Source organism: Magnolia sinica, chromosome 2, assembly GCF_029962835.1.
Source record: "Magnolia sinica isolate HGM2019 chromosome 2, MsV1, whole genome shotgun sequence".
NCBI classification, from domain to species: domain Eukaryota; kingdom Viridiplantae; phylum Streptophyta; class Magnoliopsida; order Magnoliales; family Magnoliaceae; genus Magnolia; species Magnolia sinica.
This window is the reverse complement of record NC_080574.1, coordinates 54,058,108-54,079,324: the sequence shown is the minus strand read 5'-3', so window position 1 is coordinate 54,079,324 and position 21,217 is coordinate 54,058,108. Positions and strand designations below refer to the sequence as shown.

The window sequence follows — 21,217 nt, the reverse complement described above, 5'->3', positions numbered from 1 at the left end:
GAGAGAGAGAGAGAGAAATGCGTGTCATGCCTCAAACTTGGAAACCGAGCTCATAGAATTTCTGATCGCTGAATCCGATGCTGACAGCCTCCGTAGTATCCCGTTCTCGGCTTCCGGCACCCATATGCCAGATTCCAATCCTAGGATCCTACAAGGAGGATTTTCAATAAAAAAAATTTGTAATAGAGTATAACCACAAGCATAACCAAGTCACAAAACAACATCACCACATATCCACTATATCAAAAACTTTAAGTACAATGAGGAAAGAGAAATACAAGATGATTAAAAGAACTCCAAAATAATCTGTCACGTGCTTCTGCCACAGCGCTGCTACGATCCAATGTCACCTGCAAGCAACGGTCATGCATAAGCTTACAAAAAGCTTAAAGGGTGGTGTAAGTGTGTGCGCAAGGCAAGTGCCAAGTATGAAATATCAGAGTAATGCGAAAATATACCGGTAAGTCCATGAATACTATCAGTCATACTAAAGCTATGCGATGTAAGACATAAATGTTATCGGTCATACCAAGGCCATGCAATGTAAGGCATGAATGCTGTCGGCCATACCGAGGCCATGTGATGCAAGACTTACGTAGCCAAATGTCATATGCGAGATGCAACGCAAGCATGCCGGTTCTCATCTGAATCCACATAGCAATACAACTCATTTCTGGAATATTACTAGGGCACTCCACATTGACGGCCGCCTCCCTAGCTGCACTGCCCAGCGAGTGGAAAAGACCACACTATCTCTCTGACTAGTAGTCTGTCAATACCTACCCGGCTTGTTAATAGCGAACCCATTTGCGAGTTAGTCAAACTCAGCCTAGCTTACAGCCCTCTCACTCGAGCGGATAAAGTCACACCCTCTTCCAACCAATCACTACATAGTGGGAGAGGCAACCTACTGGTATTCGGCACTCGTGCACTCATGTATCCATTCGATTTAAACGTTGCAGCATCTCCTGGTACCAAAAAGGTTTTGAGACTTTTACCCAATGACATCCTATATGCCGATAGTGCTAGAGCCAATATTTTCGGTATCCAATCCAGCCATCCACGATGTGCCTGTGGAGGTCACGACCCTGATGTTGCTAGGGCGTACAGTCATCATGTCATATAAATGTGAAATGTATGAGTCATACTATCCAGTCATGCATCAATCTTGTGCGTACTGCGCGATCATGTGGGGCACTTCGTCTCATAAGGAGTCCCGTAAATGTGTCAGCCCAACGACATATGCTATGATCAAACACTCATATCAAGCATACATATGATGCGTATGGGCATGAATCATGAAGTTATACTAAGCATGTTATATGGTGATGAATTATCTTCATAACGAATATGGGCCTAGACAGCCTACACACAACAAGTATGGGCTTAACAATGGGCCCTAGGGAGAGTTACATTGCGAACATTTAACCATCATTGCTCTTACAATGTGGACGTCAAACCATCATTGCTCCCAAGGCATGGCCTGATATAAACATCATTACATACATCATGGTGGAATTTAACATCGCAATGGGCCTCATATACATCGCATTCGGCCTCACACAAAGGCCTCACATAGGTCTCATTGGGCCTCACTCATTGTCCTTATATACATCACATTGGGCCTCAAATACATCGCAATGGGCCTCATATACATCAAGTGGGCCACATCACATGGGCTGCACCAATGGACCTCATGTACATCAAGTGGGCCACATCCACAAGCCGCGCCAATGGGCTTCATATACATCAAGTGGGTCGCACAATGGGCTGCACATCAAGTGGGCTGCATTAATGGGCCACACCAATGGGCCTCATATACATTAAGTGGGCCACATCCACGGGCCACACTAATGGACCTCATAAACATTAAGTGGACCTCATAAACATTAAGTGGGCCTCATACACATGGGCCTCATGCATTCCAAAAAAAAAAATAATGAATCATATCGAAGGATCATCTGAACCAAGCTACAACTACCAGTGGAGATAATGATTTTCGTTGTTAAACTTCATCAGGCCCACCATCACGTTTATTTTCCATCCAATCTGCTCATATGGTCACAAAGACCTGAATTAAGAGGAAAAACAATTTCATATTGATCCAAAACTTCCATGACCCCAAATAGTTTCAATGGTGGACGTTCAATCTCCACTAATATTTGCAGTGTGGTCCACCTGTTAGACGGTTGGATATAACATATACATCACAGTGGATTTCCACCGTCCAGGCAATGGACGGTGAGGATAAAACCCATATATCATGGTGGGTACCATGCCCCAAGATGGTACAGGTATGACACATCATCACGGGGACCCCCCCCCCCCCCCCAACACACGTCCTGCTTCTGGATGGTGTGGATAACGCGCACACATCGTTATGAGACCCACGTCCATGCATCTGGATGGTTGGAGTAACACATACCTGACTGTGGGACCCACAAAACTTACAAATGTCAATACAGCAGCTATGTAGCTGTTGTGACCCAACAGATGGACGGTTGGATGAAACACATCCATCTGGTGGGTCCACACATGTGGCTCACCAGCTTGTACCAAGCTGATATCCATGTTTTCATTTCATCCAGGCCAGCGGACAGATGGCCTGGATGATACACGGCTGTCAGGTGGGTCCCATCCAGATGGGCGTACGACGTGGATTAAGGACATGCATCAGTGTGTGGGCCACCGTCCCTCAGATGGACAGTGTGGATACAACAGATACATCGTGAGAGGGCCCCACCTATAGCACAGTCTAATGCTGCTGTGTACACACCAGCCAATCCTCGGCCAGAAAGGGTGGGTCTCACGTAGGGGCCATCCTCTCTCTCTCTCTCTATATATATATATAATATTAAAAAAAAACATGCTAGTGTGCTTGCTGATATCAGTCCAGCAGGCGCTGGCTGCTGGCCCACCATATGGACGATCTAGATATACATAGACCTCATGATCATGGCCCACCTGCTGATGTCCTATAGCAGCTATATAGCTGGTGTGCACTAGCTAACCACGTCCAAGGAGGTGGGTCCCATCGCCTGGATGAGCGGTGTGGATAATAATACATACATGAACGTGGGTCAATGTCCTTGGACAGTGGCATGGATATAACATATATATCAGGTGGGTCCCACATGTGTGGACGGTGGATGAAACACTTACATTAAGTGGTCCCACGTGTGGACAACATGGATAAAATACATATATTCTTCGAGTGAGCCATCAAACAGGGGAGAGAGAGAGAGAGAGAGAGAGAGAGAGAGAGAGAGAGAGAGAGAGAGAGAGAGAATCATATGATGGAGGGGCCACGCCACTATGATTCCCTCAATACATGATACAAAGCATACGTCAAGATGGGTCCCAATAGAATCCATACCATCAATCGGTTAGCCCCACTTGGTCCATCATCAAAAACAAAATCTAACCTACAAATCACCCACCTACGGTTCTCTTCTTTAGCTCCTTGGAATGTTAAGCTCCTAAGCTCACCCTTTAAGATTGGATGATGAAGTTTAAAGGGTTGGATTAGGAGGTTTTGGGGTAGGAAGTGGGCCACACACTTATCTTATTTCCTCTCCTTAGGATTTTTCTCTCATGGTTGCTTGGGAAATGGTAGAGAATGGTATAAAACGAGAGTGAGGTTGTGTAAGAAGGATGAATGAGAGGAATGGGTAGTGTAAGAGAGAGGATGAGTGTGTGTAAGAGAGAGTTGACTTATGAGGGGTGAGGTGGCATGGGGTATGGGTTGCTTGTCTTTGTTCGTAAGAAAGGGATGAGAGAGGCATGGGTTGAGTACTTGACTTTTGATTGATTGATTAATGTGATAGGTTGTAGAGATTTTCTCGGAATTGGCAACGTGCAGTGTTTCTTTGGAATATACATAGGCCCACAACTCTTAGCCTGGGTATTGCATCGGTGCCCAAGTCACAGGTTGCCAGAATTCGATAGGGAGGATCGTGTGAGTCTATGGAACTGTACGGACTAGGATAGAAGCCTTACAGCTCTCCCCTTCTAATAAAAATTTCATCCTCAAAATTTACACTCTTATCGCAACTAAACATAACTTATAAAATGAGAGAAATCATGACATCATATATAATCAGAAATAATATAAAATACAATTAATCATCAAAGAGATAGGGATAACGCTCGCGAATCTCAGCCTCTGCTCACAAGACTCCTCGTCCATACTATGATAACCCCACTGCACCTTCACCAAGGGAATGACCTTGGTCCGGAGGACCTGCTCCTTTCGATCAAGTTTATGAACTGACTGCTTAATCTTAGAAGCGTCCTCACGAACCTCCAACGGCTACTAATCAATAAGAGGAATGATGTCTGACCCACACTTCCTCAATATAGAGACATGAAAAACGTTGTGGATGCCAGACAACTGATATGGCAAGGCAAGCCTATATAGGCCACGGCCCCAACACGCCCAGTGATCTCGAAAGGTCCAATAAATCTTGGGGCAAGCTTGCCCTTCGCTCCAAAAAGAACCACTCCCTTAATGGGTGAGACCTTGAGATACACATGGTCCCCAACGACAAACTCTAAGGGACGATACCGACAATCAATAAAACTCTTCTGCCAGCTCTGAGTTGTGTGCATCCTTTTCCTGATGATGTCGATAACCTCTAATGTCTCCTACACAAGCTCGGGACCTAAGAGACGCCGCTCTCCAACCTCGGTCCAACAATTCCGAGATCTACACGGTCTGTCATATAATGCTTCAAAAGGAGCCATGCCAATCGCAGGTGCTGGTCCCAGCTACCCGAAAAGTCAATCACACAAGCCTGAAGTATATCCTCAAGGATATGGTTGACCCTCTCGATCTGACCATCCATTTGCGGATGATACGCGGTGCTAAGCTGCAAATCAGACTCCATCGCCAAATGGAAGCTCCTCCAAAATTGAGACGTGAACCTCAGGTCTTGGTCAGGAACGATCGAAATTGGAACGTCTTATAGTCTCACAATCTCATCGATGAATAACCTCGCAAGCCGGTCCAAAGTCCAGGTCGTACGAATCGCAAGAAAATGCGTCAACTTCGTCAGAAGATCAACGACAACCTAGATAGCGTCGTGACTACGCTAAGTCCTCCACAATCCTATGATTAAATCGGTGGATACGTGCTCCCACTTCCACAATGGGACACTTAACGACTCCAAGGGGCTAAGGGGTCTCTGATGATCGGCCTTGACACGCTGACATGTGTTACACTCGGCCACAAAACTGATTATCTGATGCTTCATCCTTACCCAAAAGTACTGACGCCTCATATCACGATACATTTTCGTCGAGCCAGGGTGGATAGAGAACCGCGATCGATGTGTCTCGACCATAAGATCTCTGCGCAACTCAGGAATATTTGGGACACATAATCGGCCTCCGAAGCGTAGTCCACCATCAAAACCAATCTGCCAATCTGACTAACTCTCAAATGTTGTTTCTGCCTGATAATTCTATAATGACTCAACTATCTACTTAGCCTCATTCACCCTTGCGACAAGAGCGTTGAATCGACAGGCTTGATAACTGCAAAATAGAAGACTGCAAACCGATCCCAAAGTTAAATGATGACACATCCTCAGGCATCTTCTACTCCTAAATCATCATGTGTGTCACTAAGGCTCATGGCTAACGGCTGAGGGCATCCACCACCATGTTCACATTGCCCGAGTGGTACTGAAGATCAAAATCATAGTCCTTCAAGAGCTTCATCTAACGCCTCTGCCTCGTGTTCAGCTCGGACTGAGAGAATAGATACTTCAAGCACATATGATCTGAGAAGAGTTCGAACTTAACCCCATAGAGATAGTGCCTCCACACCTTTTGTGCGAAGACAACTGCTACCAGCTCCAAATCGTGCGTAGGGTAATTTAGCTCATGGACCTTGAGCTAGTGAGACGCATAAACCATTGTCTTCACGTGCTGCATCAGGACAACACCCAAGCCAACTCGCGAGACATCGGTAAATATAACAAATCCATCACTCACACAAGGAAGAGTGAGGACAGGAGCGGATGTGAGGTAGTCCTTCAGCTCCATAAATGCTTACTCACATGCGTCGCCCCAAACGAACTTGGCGCCCTTACGGGTTAACCTGGCCAACGAGGCTGCAATATGGGAAAAAATCTCTTAATGAAACATCGGTAGTAGCCTACCAAACCAAGAAAATTGCAAATCTCGAATGCATTTGTGGGCTGGCCCCACTGACACGCGACATCAATCTTCAAGGGGTCCACTACAATACCCTACCTCATCACCACATGACCGAGGAACTTCACCTCCTCCTGCTAGAACTCGCACTTCTCCAACTTCACGTAAAGTCGGTGTGCGCAGAGGGTCTGTAAAGTAATCTCCAGATGCCGCTCATGCTCCTCATGGGTCCTCGAATATATCAGAATGTCATCGATGAACACCTCAACAAATCTTTCGAGATACAAACAGAAGACCTCGTTCATCAACTACATGAATACTGCAGGCGCATTGGTCAGTCCAAAGGACATGACCCGGAACTCAAAATAACCATAGCACGTCCTGAATGCTGTTTTCGGGATATTTTCCTCACGGACCCGAATTTAATGATAACTGAAACGCAGATCAATCTTCGAAAAGAACTATGCACCCTTCAACTAATTAAACAAATCATCGATCCTTAAGAGCAGATACCTGTTCTTAATCGTGACCTTGTTGAGCTCGCGGTAATCCACGCAAAGCCTCAACCAGCCATCCTTATTCTTCATAAAGAGTACCGGCATTCTCCACGGCGAACTGCTCTTACGGATAAAGCCTTACTTGTGTAACTAGTCTAACTGCTTCTGCAGTTCCCACAACTCCAACGGTGCCATACGATACAGGGTCTTCGAAATAGGCACGGTACCGAGCATGAGATCAATCTGGAACTCGGTGTACCGATGAAGTGGTAACCCTGGAATCTACTGGAACACTTCGAGAAAACCACAAACGACCTGTAGCTGGTCGATACTCAAAACAACTGAGTCCTCGACGACACATAACAATGGGAAGGAAAGTTGGTCTCCTCTGGGCTCGACAACAAATTGGAACTACGGCATGCCAGGTATACAAAACATGACTGTCCTCGCGGAGCAGTTCAATATGGCATGGTACTGGTAAGCCAATCCATACTGAGGATGACATCAAACTTGGACATCGATAATGCAAGCAGATTGGTAGGCAAAAAGATATCCCCAACCAGAATGTGGCAAGATGAGCAAAATCGACCCAACACTATAGTCTTCCCTAAGGGAGTCGATACTGATAAACCCTCACGGGTAAACTCCAACAATAAACTGGTCGATCGACAGAAATCCTTGGCCACAAAGGAATGTGATGCACTGGAATCAAACAATACACGTGCTATGCATGCAGAAACGGGGAGGATACCCTCGACGACCCCTCCTTATGACTGAGGGTCCTACTAAGCAGCATAAAATCTACCTTGAGCCTGTTGGGGAGGTGCATGTCCCCTCTGAGGTCTCTACTTCTGCTGGTGCCACTGTGGCAGCCTGATCTACTGCCTCTGCTGCTGCAGGAGGGTCTCAGAGGCTAGTGTTGTAGTCGTTGTTACTGCTGTGGGGTTTGTTGAAGAGGCTAATGCAGTGCCCTTGGTTGTTGCTACTCCTGCGGATGGGGACACTCGTGCCTACAATATCCTGTCCTACTGCATCCAAAGCAAGCACCTGAGAACAGTCCCAAAGGTGGTGCGAGAGGTGCCACTAGTGCTCGAAATGCTAGGCGGGTTGTTCATTGCTGTTGTGGACGATGCTGCTGGTGTTGGGAGCTACCGAAGGGCGCCTTCTTCTTTTGGTCTCCTCTTTAGTCACAGGCCCTCTGAAAACTGGCTCATTCTGCCTCGTAGACCTGGGCCCTCTACACATCTACTCAAACATCGGAAGCATGTGTCCGACCACATGGCTCATGAGGGCAAGACGTAGGCCGTTTTCGAAATGACGGGTCTTCCGCCCCTCATCATCGACAAGATACGTCGCAACCTCGATAGCTCGACGAAACGTGCCTCATACTGGGACACTGTTATGTCTCCCTAGACCAGAGTCTTAAACTCTAATGCGCGCTGTTGTCAAACATGCTCGAGAAAGAACTTCTGGTCGAACCAATCAACAAAATCCTCCCATGTTCACTCGAAATCGGCCGCTGCCGCTCGGGTGACTGATGCCCACTAGTGCTGAGCCTCGCCCTGAAGAGCCTTGCCCTAGAGAAGAAATACAACTAACGAAACCTATTGCTGGGTAGTACATCTCATAGTGTCGAATATCTTCTCCACCTCGGAGCACCATATCTCTAGTGTAGTAGGGTTTGGCTCACCCCGGAAGTGCAGGGGATCGTGTTGTCGGAAGTCTCTAAGAAGGGCGCTCATGCGCTCCTACTCTACCTGGGCTGGCGTAACAGTGGGCCGCCTGCCCTGCCCTAAAGGATAGTAGTCATCGCCTGTAGCATCTGCTAAAGTTGATCTGCATTCACATGTGCTGTCGAGGCTACGCTGGTTTGAAACGGGGGAGCGGGAGTCGCTCGGGTCGCTCTCCTAGGCGGCATGTCCTATAGGAAGGAAAAAAGGGCCTATCGGTCTTGAGAACTCTTGAAGGCAAAGACATTAATGGTCTATATCCGCAAATTGCTAGGTTATTCAAACCCAGAACCTATCATTCTAAATTCATAGTAGATATGTGATGTTATCCTCAGGTATTTTCAAGTTATGCTCTAATACCAACTGCTGTCACGCCCCAAAGTTGGAAACTGTGCTCACAGAATTCTCAATCGCCGAATTTGGCGCCAACAGCTTCCATAGTACCCTATTCTCGGCTTCCGGCACCTATATGTCAAATTTCAATCCTGAGATCCTACAAGGAGGATTTTCAATATATAAAAAAAATTATAATGGAGCATAACCACAAGCATAACCAAGTCATAAAACAACATCACTGCATATTTACTATATCAAAAACTTTAAGTCTAGTGTGGAAAGAGAAATACAAGATGATCAAAAGAACTCCAAAATAATCTACCATGTGCTCCTGCCTCAGCGCTACTGCGATTCAACATCACCTGCATGCAACGGTCGTGCATAAGCTTACGAAAAGCTTAGAGGGTGGTGTAAGTGTGTGCGTAAGGCAAGTGCCAAGTATACAATATCAGAGTAATGCGAAAATATGCTGGTAAGTTCATGGATACTATTAGCCATACCAATGCTATGCGATGCAAGGCATGAATGCTATCGGTCATACCAAGGTCATGTGGTGTAAGGCATAAATGTTGTCGGATATACCGAGGCCATGCGATGCGAGGTCTATGTAGCCAAATGTCACATGCGAGATGCAAGCAAGCATGCTGGTCTTAATCTGAATCCACATAGCAATACAACTCATCTCCGAATTATGACTGGGGTTTAGTACACTTACACTGACTGCTGCCTCCCTAGCCGCACATTTCAGCAAGTGGAAGAGACCACACTATCCGCTTGACCAGTAGTCTGCCAATACCTACCCGACTTGTCGATAGTGGATCCATTTGCGAGCTGGTTAAGCTCAGCCTAGCTTACAGCTCCCTCACTCAGGAGGATAAGGCCACACCCCCTTCCAACCGACAACGACACAGTGGGAGACGCGGCCTACTGGTATTCAGCACTCTTGCGCTCGTGTATCCACTTGGTCTAGATGTTGGATCATCTCCTAGTACCAAAAAGGTTCTGAGACTTTCACCTAAGGACATCCTATGTGCCCACAGTGCTAGAGCCAATATTTCGGTACCCAATCCGGTCATCCACGATGTGCCTATCGAGGCCACGGCCCTGATGTCGATAGGGCGTACAATGATCATGTCATACAAATGCGAGATGCATGAGTCGTATCATCCAGTCATGCATCAGTCATGAGTATACCGCGTGATCATCTGGGGCACTCCGTCTCATAAGGAGTCCCGTAAATGTCTCAGCCTAACAACATATGCTATGATCAAACATTCCTCATATCAAGCATACATATAATGCTTATGCGCATGAATCATGGAGTTATACTAAGCATGTTATATAGTGATAAACTATCTTCATAACGAAGATGGGCCTAGACGACCTACACACAACAAGTATGAGTCTAATAATGGGCCATAGGGAGAGTTACAATGCAGACACTTAACCATCATTGCTCTTACAATGTGGATGTCAAACCACCATTGCTCCCAAGGCAGGACCCACTATAAACATCATTACATACATCATGATGGAATCTGACATTGCAATGTGCCTCATAAACATCACATTCGGCCCTACACAAAGGTCTCACATACGTCTCATTGGGCCTCACTCATTGTCCTTATATACATCACATTGGGCCTCAACCCATGGGCCTTAAATATATCGCAATGGGCCGCACCAATGGGCCTTATATACATCAAGTGGGCCACATCCACGGGCCGCGCCAATGGGCGTCATACACATCAATTGGGTCGCATCAATGGCCTACACCAATGGGCCTTATATACATCAAGTGGGCCGCATTAATGGGCCGCACTAATGGGCCTCATATACATCAAGTGGGCCGCATCAATGGGCCGCACCAATGGGCCTCATATACATCAAGTGGGCCTCATATACATGGGCCTCATGCATTCCAAAAAAAAAAATGAATCATATCGAAGGATCATCTGGACCAAGCTACAACTAGCAGTGGAGATAATTATTTTCACTATTAAACTTCATCGGGCTCACCATCACGTTTATTTTCCATCCAATCTGCTCATACGGTTATAAAGACTTGAATTAAGAGGAAAAACAATTTCATATTGATCTAGAACTTCCGTGACCCCAAATAATTTCAATGGTGGACGTTCAATCTACACTGATTTTTGCAATGTGGTCCACCTGTTGGACGGTTGGATATAACATATACATCACGGTGGATTCCCACTATTTAGGCAATGGACGGTGAGGATAAAACCCATATATCACGGTGGGTACCAAGCCTCAGAACGGTGCAGGTACAACACATCATCACGGTGGCCCTCCACACGTCCTGCTTCTGGATAGTGCGGGTAACACACACATCGTTGTGGGACCCACGTCCATGCATCTGGACGGTTGGATGTAACATGTACTTGACGGTGGGGCCCACAAAACTTACAATTGTCAGTACAACAACTATGTAGCTATTGTGACCTAGCAGATGGATGGTTGGATGAAACACATCCATCTGGTGGGTCCATACGTGTGGCCCACTAGCTTGTACCAAGCTAATCTCTGTGTTTTCATTTCATCTAGGCCTGCGGATGGATGGCCTAGATGATACACAGCTATCAGGTGGGTCCCATCCAGATGGGCGTACGGGGTGGATTAAGCATATGCATCAGCGTGTGGCCCACCGTCCCTTAGATGGATGGTGTGGATATAATAGATACATCGTGAGAGGGCCTCACGTACAGCACAGTTCGATCCTCAGGACCTACTAACGCTGCTGTGTACACACCAGCCAATCCTTGGCCAGAAAGGGTGAGTCCCATGTAGGGCCCATCCTATATATATATATATATATATATATAATATTTTACAAAAATGCCAGTGTCCTTGCTGATATCAGTCCAGCAGGCGCTGGCTGCTGGCCCACCGTATGATGGTCTGGATGTACATAGACCTCATGATCATGGCCCACCTGCTAACGTCCCACAGTGCCTATATAGTTAGTGTGCACTAGCCAACCACGTCCAGGAAGGTGGGTCCCATCGCTTGGATGAGCGGTGTGGATAATAATACATACATGAACGTGGGGTCCACATCCTTGGACAATGGCATGGATATAACATATATATCAGGTGGGTCCCACATGTGTGGACGGTGGATGAAACACTTACATCAAGTGGTCCCACATGTGGACTACATGGATAAAATACATACATTCACTAGGTGGGCCATTAAATAGGGGATAGAGAGAGAGAGAGAGAGAGAGAGAGAGAGAGAGAGAGAGAGAGAGAGATATTGAGAATCGTGTGATGGAGGGGCCCCGTCACTATGGGTCCCTCAATACATGATACAAAACATGCATCAAGATGGGTCTCAATAAGATCCATACCATCAATCTGTAGGCCCCACTTGGTCCATCATCTAAAATAAAATCTAACCTACAAATCACCCACCTAAGGTCCTCTTCTTGAGCTCCTTGGAATGCTAAGCTCCTAAGCTCACCTTTTAAGGGTGTATGATGAAGTTTGAAGGGTTGGATTGGGAGGTTTTGGGGTAGGAAGTGGGTCACACACTTATCTTATTTCCTCTCCTTAGGATTTTTCTCTCATGGTTGTTTGGGAAATGGTAGAGAATGGTGTAAAATGAGAGAGGAGTGAGGTTGTATAAGAAGGATAAGATGAGAGGAATGGGTAGTGTAAGAGAGGGGATGGGTGTGTGTAAGAGAGAGTGGACTTATGGGGGGTGAGATGGCATGGGGTATGGCTTGCTTGTCTTTGTTGGTAAGAAAGGGATGGGAGAGGCATGGGTTGTGTACTTGATTTGTGATTGATTGATTAATGTAATGGGTTGTAGAGATTTTCTCGGAATTCGTAACATGTGGCATTTCTTTAGAATATACGCGAGCCCACAACGGTACAAGTTTCGAGTCGAGCTGCCTCAGAATCACAGGATGTGACTCAAGGTCACGCGTTAATGCCAATTATAGGTCGCGGGTTGTCGGAATTCGATAGGAAAGATCGTGGGAGTCTATAGAATGGTACGGACTAAGATACAAGCCTTATAACGCATGTGATGGGGGACCCCGACACTATAGGTCCTCCTTTGTGTTACAAAACATACATCAAGTGGGTCCCATTACATGTGGGCCTACCAATCAAAATCAATGGTGGAGATCCCTTCTCCCCCAAAATGCAAGGTCTAGATGACCTCTTTCAAACTAAGAAAGTAAACATCATAATGGGGTCCATAAAGAATGGCCCCATCATGGGATGAATATATGAATCATGGTGGGCCATTGGCCACACCTAGGGTATAAAATGAGATCCGTACCATCAATCGGTAGGCCCCACTTAGCCCATCATCAAAAATAAAATCTAAACCTATAAGAACACCCACCATTCGATCTACTTGGTCCGATGGAATGCTAAACTCCTTGGATCTCTCTTTGATGGAAGATGATGAAGGTTGAAGGGCTAAGACAAGGGATTTTGGGGTAGGAAGTGGGCCACACACTCAGTTTATTTTCTCTCCTTAGGATTCTTCTTTCATGGTTATTTGGGAAATGGTAGAGAATGGAGTGAAATGAGAGAAGAGTGGGGTTGTGTAAGAAGGATGAGATGAGAGGAATGGGCAGTGTAAGAGAGAGATGGGTGTGTGTAAGAGAGAGTTGACTTATGGAGGGTGAGGTAGCATGAGTATGGGTTGCTTGTCTTTGTTGGTAAGAAAGGGATGAGAGAGGCATGGGTTGTGTACTTGATTAGTTGATGTGATGGGTTGTAGAGATTCTCTAGGAATTCGCAACGCGTGACGTTCCTTCAAAATATACGCGGGCCCACAACTCTTGGTATGGGTATTGCATCGGTGCGAAAGACGCGGAGTTGGAACCGCGACGACGGTGCGGTCGTAATGGTATAAGTTTCGAGTCGAGCTGACTCAGAATCATAGGATGCGACTTAAGGTCGCACACAAACGCCGATTACAGGTCGCGGGTTGTCGAAATTCGACAGAAAGGATCGCGGGAGTCTATGGAATGGTACAGACTAGGATACGGGCCTTACATATTATCTTTCCCAACATGTGGTCTCCTTGGTAGTTGTTTAAGGAATTTATGACCTCTTAGCTGGCTTCTGACCTCTCGGTAACCAGGCTAGACTTTTGATATAAGGCCTTCTTAAAACCTTAAAAAAATTTCGAAAAAATCTTAAACCCTGTAAAGTAGAAACCGCGCATAAGAGAGGATAGTTGAGGGTACCTAATCCCTTCTCTCACCATCACCGACGTCCTTACCTAGAATTTTCGGTTGCAGATCTTATCTATGAGTCATCTTGAGTTGGGAAGTCTTTTATTTTTTCACTTTGATAATTATATGGGTTTAGCTAACCATAATTTGCAGTCCTTTCTTGTATAGTGGCGACTCCAAGTATTTCAAACATACTATTCTGAGTGCTCATCATATCCATCCAAAAGCTAAGCTACAACATCACAAGATGCATCGGAGCACGTGTGCATGCTCGTGGGATGGTGACCACAAAAATGGCCAGTGTACACTCGAATACAAGAGCAAGCGAGAAGGTAAATGGACCGGTGTGCACTAAAATGCAGGATGTAAGTGAGAAAGTAAATGGACTGTGTGCACTGGAATACAAAATGCAAGTAAGAAAGTAAATGAACTAGTGTGCACTAGAATACAGGATGCAATGAGAAAGTAAATGGATTAGTGTGCTCTGGAAGGTTAGCAGGTTAATAGGTTAGTAAGGGATTAACCAGTGTTCACTAGAGTACAAGAGTGTGAATTCGGGAAGGTAAATGAACTAGTATTTTACTAGAGTAGATGGAGTTAAGGAATAAAAAAATGAAACATTCTATGTTTCAAGTCAAGCCTAGTAGCTAACACCTCCTTAGTGGAATCACCAATTCCGTGAACACTGTGGGAAGCGTGAGCGCAATATCTCATTTCATGTCATATTGCTTGGTTAGATTAATGGGGTGTGATATTGCCTTAAATGTTAAGTGCGTTTAAACTGGAGTTGTCACTAGCGAAGTAAAATCATAAAATCAACGACCGGCTATAAACCATAAAATCACTCATTGATTAGAGAGTGGCAAGGTTGTCATTCCACATGACTCCTATGGTTGATTTGTACCATAGATTCTAGGTAAGTACCTCAATAACAGGAAATGAAGACACTCTTTTCCACCCATATGATGTGTGATTTTTAAGTTTTTTTTTTTTATATATATATTTTAAAACTTCAATATTACTACATTAAGCCATACTTTGCAAGGTGTTATAATCCCTAGTAGAAAAAATAAAAAAAGAACTAATGTATAGAAAACTAAGGAAAGTGTGTGTATGTATGAGCTTTATGAGTGTCTTAGGATATATAGAGTAAAACGCAGCTTGATATGAGATGTGAGAAAGAAAAAAGGGAAACCCCTTCCACATGACTCCTATGGTTGATTTGTACCATAGATTCTAGGTAAGTACCTCAATTAAAGGAAAGGAAGATGCTCTTTTCCACCCATATGATGTGTAATTTTTAACTTTATAATTTTTTTTTTAGTTTTTTTAATTAACGAAACTTCAATATTACTACATTAAGCCATACTTTGCAAGGTGTTATAATCCCTAGTAGAAAAAATAAAAAAAGAAGAACTAAAGTATAGAAAACTGAGGAAAGTGTGTGTATGTGTGAGCTTTATGAGTGTCTTGGATATACATATTAAAACGCAATTGATATGAGATGTGAGAAAGAAAAAAGGGAAAGCCAGTACTCTTTTTTTAGCAAAAAGGGATCCCCAATTCCAAACGTGCTCCTTTGATTTCAATCAATTATTCTAATTCGATGGAGCAAACATTTCAATTGGACAGATGAACAATGCCGTCAAGATTTTTGGATTAAAGCAAAAAATAGCATGTGTAGCAGCCTTGGTAGTTGCATGCTTACAGTTTAAATAAACTTTCCACATGTGCCTTACGCATGGCTGAAGACCCATGCCCATGCTTTTTGCGCCTTTGGCAGGCTCTCGTGAGGAGGCTATTATTTGTGTGGGTGAGTTACGTTGCATCTCATGGCTCGTACGTCAGGTACCTACTGTAGAATTTTTTTATTATTATTTCTTTTATCACATGGCTATTGTATTTGGAGTTTCCGACGGTTCATCTGTCACCAAACTTATATGTCTCGTCTTCCGAAGGTGCAGAGGACACTTTCGCCCCGAGTTTCATAAATTTTCAATATCATTGGCATCTAGGAAATGTCCTTTGATCATCATTGTACATCCTTAAAACGTCCAATCGTCTTGAGAGATCGGTTGTTATCTGATTTGGATGGGCAACAAGCTTGCCAATCAGACCATTAATCATCTTTCTAGCTGGATCATAAGTGCCTCTTTGATGCTTTTTGGGCCACCCAGAGATGGATCTATCTATGTTATGCATTTTCAAGTTTCCAAAGGACCTTGGCTGAAACACATCATGCTAGGGTTTATTTTTTATTATAATATGACGTGCATCATACAAGTGGGCCTATGGCCCAAGACTAGACAAATACTGGGCCCAAGGCCCATAACTACATTTCCTGCAACGTACGAGGGCCAAGAGGCCAAAACCAGATAAATACTAGGCCCCAGGCCCATAATTACATTTCTTAAGACCTATAGGTCATTAATCCACTTCAAACGATATTGTTGTTTATTAGAAACCACGCAATTCAAAAGCATAATAACATGAGTTGTGATCGACAATGTGATTAAGGAAAAACTTCGATTACAGATTGTATGGCTGGAATGGGCTTTATAGTGTATTCACGGAATCCGGTGCTGGTGATAATGTTCTTCCATTCAGCTTCAGTCCTCTCCTTCCCCTTGGTGTGGGCCAACATAAATAGGTCCAGCATTAATCTTGCATCCCTGAGGCCTCCCTCTTCGGCGTCTTCTGTGAGCACGGCCTCTACTATGATCACCTTGCCTTTGTCCGCAGGAATGGCCTCTTTGCATTTCCTCAAGATCTTGATGCAATCCTCATCGCCCCAGTCATGTAGGACCCACTGCAATGCGGATAGTAAAGAAATTAGTGGATGGTCATGATCGATGATTGTGCATTTGGCATGCAAGAATTGAGAACATAGGGTAGTAGGTAGCTAAATCTTCTCAACATGCACCAATGTGGCATGTATTACGGGAACATCACATGGGGCACTGCTCGGGACTTTATATGGCCCAAAACTCTGGATGGTCGGGTCATCATCGGGTGGGCCATATTGTGTTGAATGTGAACTATTGGTAGCGACACGTCCAGTCGCCCTGCATGTTAACAACTCCAACCCCAACTTCTGAGGCAGGTTGGTTCAGACTATAAAATGTGGTCGATTTAAGTAAATGGGTTGGGCTTGGGTTGAACCTTACCCGATCCCACCATTACCTGATGTACCCCACACGACCATACCAAAAAAAAAAGAAGAAGAAGAAGAAGAAGAGTAGTACAGTTACCATGATGAAAGAATCGGCGACTTAACCTAACTCATTCTTAGCTGAGTCGACTCATGGCTCACCCAAGTCGGGGCTGAATCAGCTGAGTTAGGGTGACTCTTGGTTGGATATGACCAAGTCCAGATTGACTTAGACGAGTCGCGGTAGACTCATCCAAGTCTATATGTATGTGATGTATGCATGTATGTATGTGTGTAAATGCTAATTGGGTCATGCTTACGCACATAGTAGGTGTAGTAGGTGTGTAACTTTGGTGACTCGATCCCAATCCGACCTCAAGAGGACCCAACCGGAACTTCATTCCAACGCAAGGCCCCTAACCCAAACCTAATCAGCCAACCCTAATTTCATTGTGCTTAACCCTAAACCGACTCAACTCAATCCATATACATGTGATTATTCCCAACCCGACCTAACTAAACCTAAATTTGCTCAAACTGAACCTAAACCGATTTCAAATCTTGTTGGATTGTTCCCACCATATCCCAACCCAACAGTCGGTTTCAGGTTTACCTAAGCCCTTGCAGCCATGCCATGTGATCTCAATATTCCCTTCTTAAACGTGAGTTGGGTCGTGTCTAGTCATGTCAGGTTGGCTGAGCATGGTTCAGTACAATTGAATGGGTGGTCAGAATCAGATTGGGCTAGATGAATTTTAAGAAGGTCATGTCGCACCACAAGATGTGGGTGGCCGGATGGGCTGAGTTGTGACCAAAATTCTTGACCCATTGAGTAAACAAGCTGACCCAAATCGGCCAAAACTCACCCATTGTCTCCCTTGGCGTTGGCCAAATATTTAGAGCGGCATGTTTTTATGCACGTGTGGCCCCACCCGATGCTAGACCAGCCTCATCTTTGGGGCTTGTTAAATGAACGGTGGAGTTCACACATGTGCCACACGTTGGCATGTATGGTGAGAGTAGGATTCATATGGCATCTTTGCCTTCTATATTATACATATGCTCAAAGCCTTCTATATTAACATTAATTTCTTAAATATTATTAATTAAGGCGATATTTTCACAAATTTCTGGATTGAGAAATTGCCCAAGGAGATTTATGACTGTGGTTAGATAAGTTAACGTCCACCCCCAGCTGATAATTTCCAACCAATCACGTGCGCATGACATCCAACCCGTCCAATAAGTTGGGCCCACCACGAGGGATCATCTTGTGTAAAAGTTAACCCTATCTACTCATCAAGCTGACCACTCTTGTATTTTGTTAATAATCAGAAACTATACCTTCTATCATGTAGATGTCTCATCCACATCCACGTGATTGACTGTAATTTATCCACCGAACCATTCAATTATTATTATTTTTTTTAAAAAAAACTTAATTTAGAGTATTTCAACTCTTTTTTACCTTTTTTTTTTTATTTTTATTTTTATTTTTTTAAACTGATCTTCACCATAAAAATCCCTAAAAAAATTAAAACTTACTAGATAATTTCTCAATGAGGTGCTTTTTGAGAAAGTTAAAAATAATAATAATAAATAAATAAATAAAATTCACTTATCTAATTAATTTTTTTTATAGTGAAACTGGAAAATTGTAAAGCCCACATGGTATGTGTATAACATCCAAACCATCCAACATATGCACTCCACCATAGTGATTACATGAACCAAAAAAATAGGCCAATCAAGCATCACATGGCCTACACTTGAATTTGGATGTTTTTGAGTGATGTATATTATTATTTTTTATGTATTGACCTACCCAATAATTGAATCCCAGATATTTTTGGTGGAAATCATGTTGGTATGCACCATGTGGGCCCAGAAATTATAGATTCTCTGCTTTGTAAATATAAATAAATAAATAAATAAAATAGGACAGAGGTATAATTTTTCCTTTGAAAAAGGACTACCTTGAGAATATGAACTCCTTTAGTAGGGTCTGTACTCATAGGTTGGTGATGAACCGTTAGTTTTAACATTGAGGTCATGGGTTCGAGTGCTCATTATGGCACGTGTGTGTGGGTTATTTTTCTTTTCTTTTCGTTTTTCTTTTCGTTTTTCTTTCTTATTTTTTTTTTTTATATATATTTTTTAACTGCCTTGACCCGGGCTAGCTGGTTATGGGACTAGGCCAGAGTAGGGTTGCACAAGGCCATCGACTGTAGGGTGGTTCACCCTCAGTAGAGAAAGTAAGATACCTTGATGAAGACAACATCAGCTTTAGGTATAGCAGCGAACATATCACCTCCAACGTGCACAACACCATTGCACTCAGGTGCACCCCCTACAACCAGTGGAAGGTCGAAATTGATGGCCTTGATCCAAGGACATGCCTTCACTAACGTGCGCATTGCTGTCCCATTACCCCCTCCCACATCCACCACCGTACTCACCCCTTCAAACAACCCAGGACACCCGCCCACAATGGCAGGCACCACTGTCTGAGCATTACAAGCCATCGCATTATTAAGGAGCTCCCTTTGAACGGGGTGTTTATCCATATAACTCCACTCGTGCTCTCCAAAGACAATCTCAAAGGGCAACCGTTGATCGCCCTGAATATGGGCAGTCAACGAATGCATTGGAAGAAGCATGTCTGAGTCGCTGTGAAAGAGCAGGAGAGCCACCTTGCTACCATCAACACGCTTCAGTAGGCGGTGCGAGATTGGCGTTAGGACGTAGCTGGGCTGGCCAGCCTCGTCACGTTTCTCTCCAAAGACGCGGCGTTGCACCAACAACCTCATTATGCGGTGGAGGGGGGATGGTTGCAACCCGAGCGCATCTGATAGCTCGGCGAGCGTCATCGGATGCCCGTTAGCATCAATCGTGTCAGCTATGCCTAGCTCAATGGCGCACTTCACAGCGGCCAAGTCAGAGAAGCCAAAAACATACCTCCAGATCTCAAGCTCAGCTTTTGCTTCTTCGTCGCTCATTTTTATTTCTCTATCTGTGTTCATCGAGTTGCTAGATGGAGCTACAACACAAGTGCTACACGGAGAATTGGAATGGGGTATGTTGGGACTTTAGCCGTTGGAACGGATCCTTTATAATGACCCAAACGGTTCCTATGATGGCCCACTCCTAGAAAAGGAACAAATCGATAAATAAATAAAAATTTTAGAGCTAAATAATTCAGCTGATTGGATACCTTTCATATCCCAAGAAAAACAGCATGTTACCAAAATGTTGAAATATTCCTTCTCTTTCAATTATTTAAAAAGAGTCACCTCGCTGTAAAAAAAAGTTGGACACCCTAAAAACACATCACGAGTTCAAATATTTCATCACTTTGATTTCTACAAGAGAGCTTTGCTAATAGCTAATGCACATGCCACTGTATGTTCTGATATCTGAGACATCCATCATATGGGTACCACTTTCTAAATTCCCTATCATAAGAATCACGTTAGTCCACTAGTCAAGTGAGCCAGATGAACTAAACATATGTGTAATTGTGAAAAAATCAGCCAAGATTTTCTAATCTATTGACTAATTTCTAATATCATCACTCGGCTACAAAACTGACCACCTTTATAACTTTTGGGCTGTAATATTCGAACAGTCACATGATCAACATTTCGTATTTTTTCTTTATCCTCCAATTTCGACACATAATATAAATTGTCTAGACCGTCGAAATATAACCATATTTATCTAAAGGCTAAAATTCCAAGATATCACATGGCAATACATGGCCTAAAAATAATAATAAATAAATATTTAACAAAAAGATGGATTAAGGGAGATATTCAATGGCATATTTGCATAACTTTCTTTACAAGCTTCAATCAAGCCTGACCTGCAAGGTGAAACTTAGGTCTAAGCCTAGCCTGATCATGTGACAGAACAAAATTAATAGGTGAGCCTGGCTCTTGGAATCATAAACAGGTCAGGCCCAAACTTGAGGGGCTCTAAATGAAAGGTTGAACCCGGTACGGTTATTAGATGAGCTTAAATTTTAGGATCATCCTAGCCTTTGGATTGGTATTCCAGCTTAAGCCCAGTTCAAAGAGACTCGAAAGCCTTGCTTGTAGGCAGCCTCAAAGCATAA

The 21,217-nt window shown here is 44.1% G+C and overlaps 1 protein-coding gene across 1 annotated transcript; it reads right to left on the bottom strand.

Moving 5' to 3' along the window:
- Positions 1-16,171: 16,171 nt before the first annotated feature.
- Positions 16,172-20,195, bottom strand: LOC131237112 (acetylserotonin O-methyltransferase-like). The gene is made up of 2 exons (XM_058234769.1): positions 19,365-20,195; positions 16,172-16,758 (listed from the first exon to the last, which is right to left on the bottom strand). The coding sequence occupies exons 1-2, from the start codon at positions 20,121-20,123 to the stop codon at positions 16,462-16,464; spliced, it is 1,056 nt and encodes a 351-aa protein (XP_058090752.1). The 5' UTR covers positions 20,124-20,195; the 3' UTR covers positions 16,172-16,461.
- Positions 20,196-21,217: the final 1,022 nt, after the last annotated feature.

Bases quoted from the DNA above. Each gene is read 5' to 3' on its own strand.
- LOC131237112 (XM_058234769.1), bottom strand. From the start codon at position 20,123: ATGAACACAGATAGAGAAATAAAAATGAGCGACGAAGAAGCAAAAGCT. The intron at 16,759-19,364 runs GTATCTTACTTT...TCCGCATTGCAG, and splicing joins CTGATGTTGTCTTCATCAAG to TGGGTCCTACATGACTGGGG.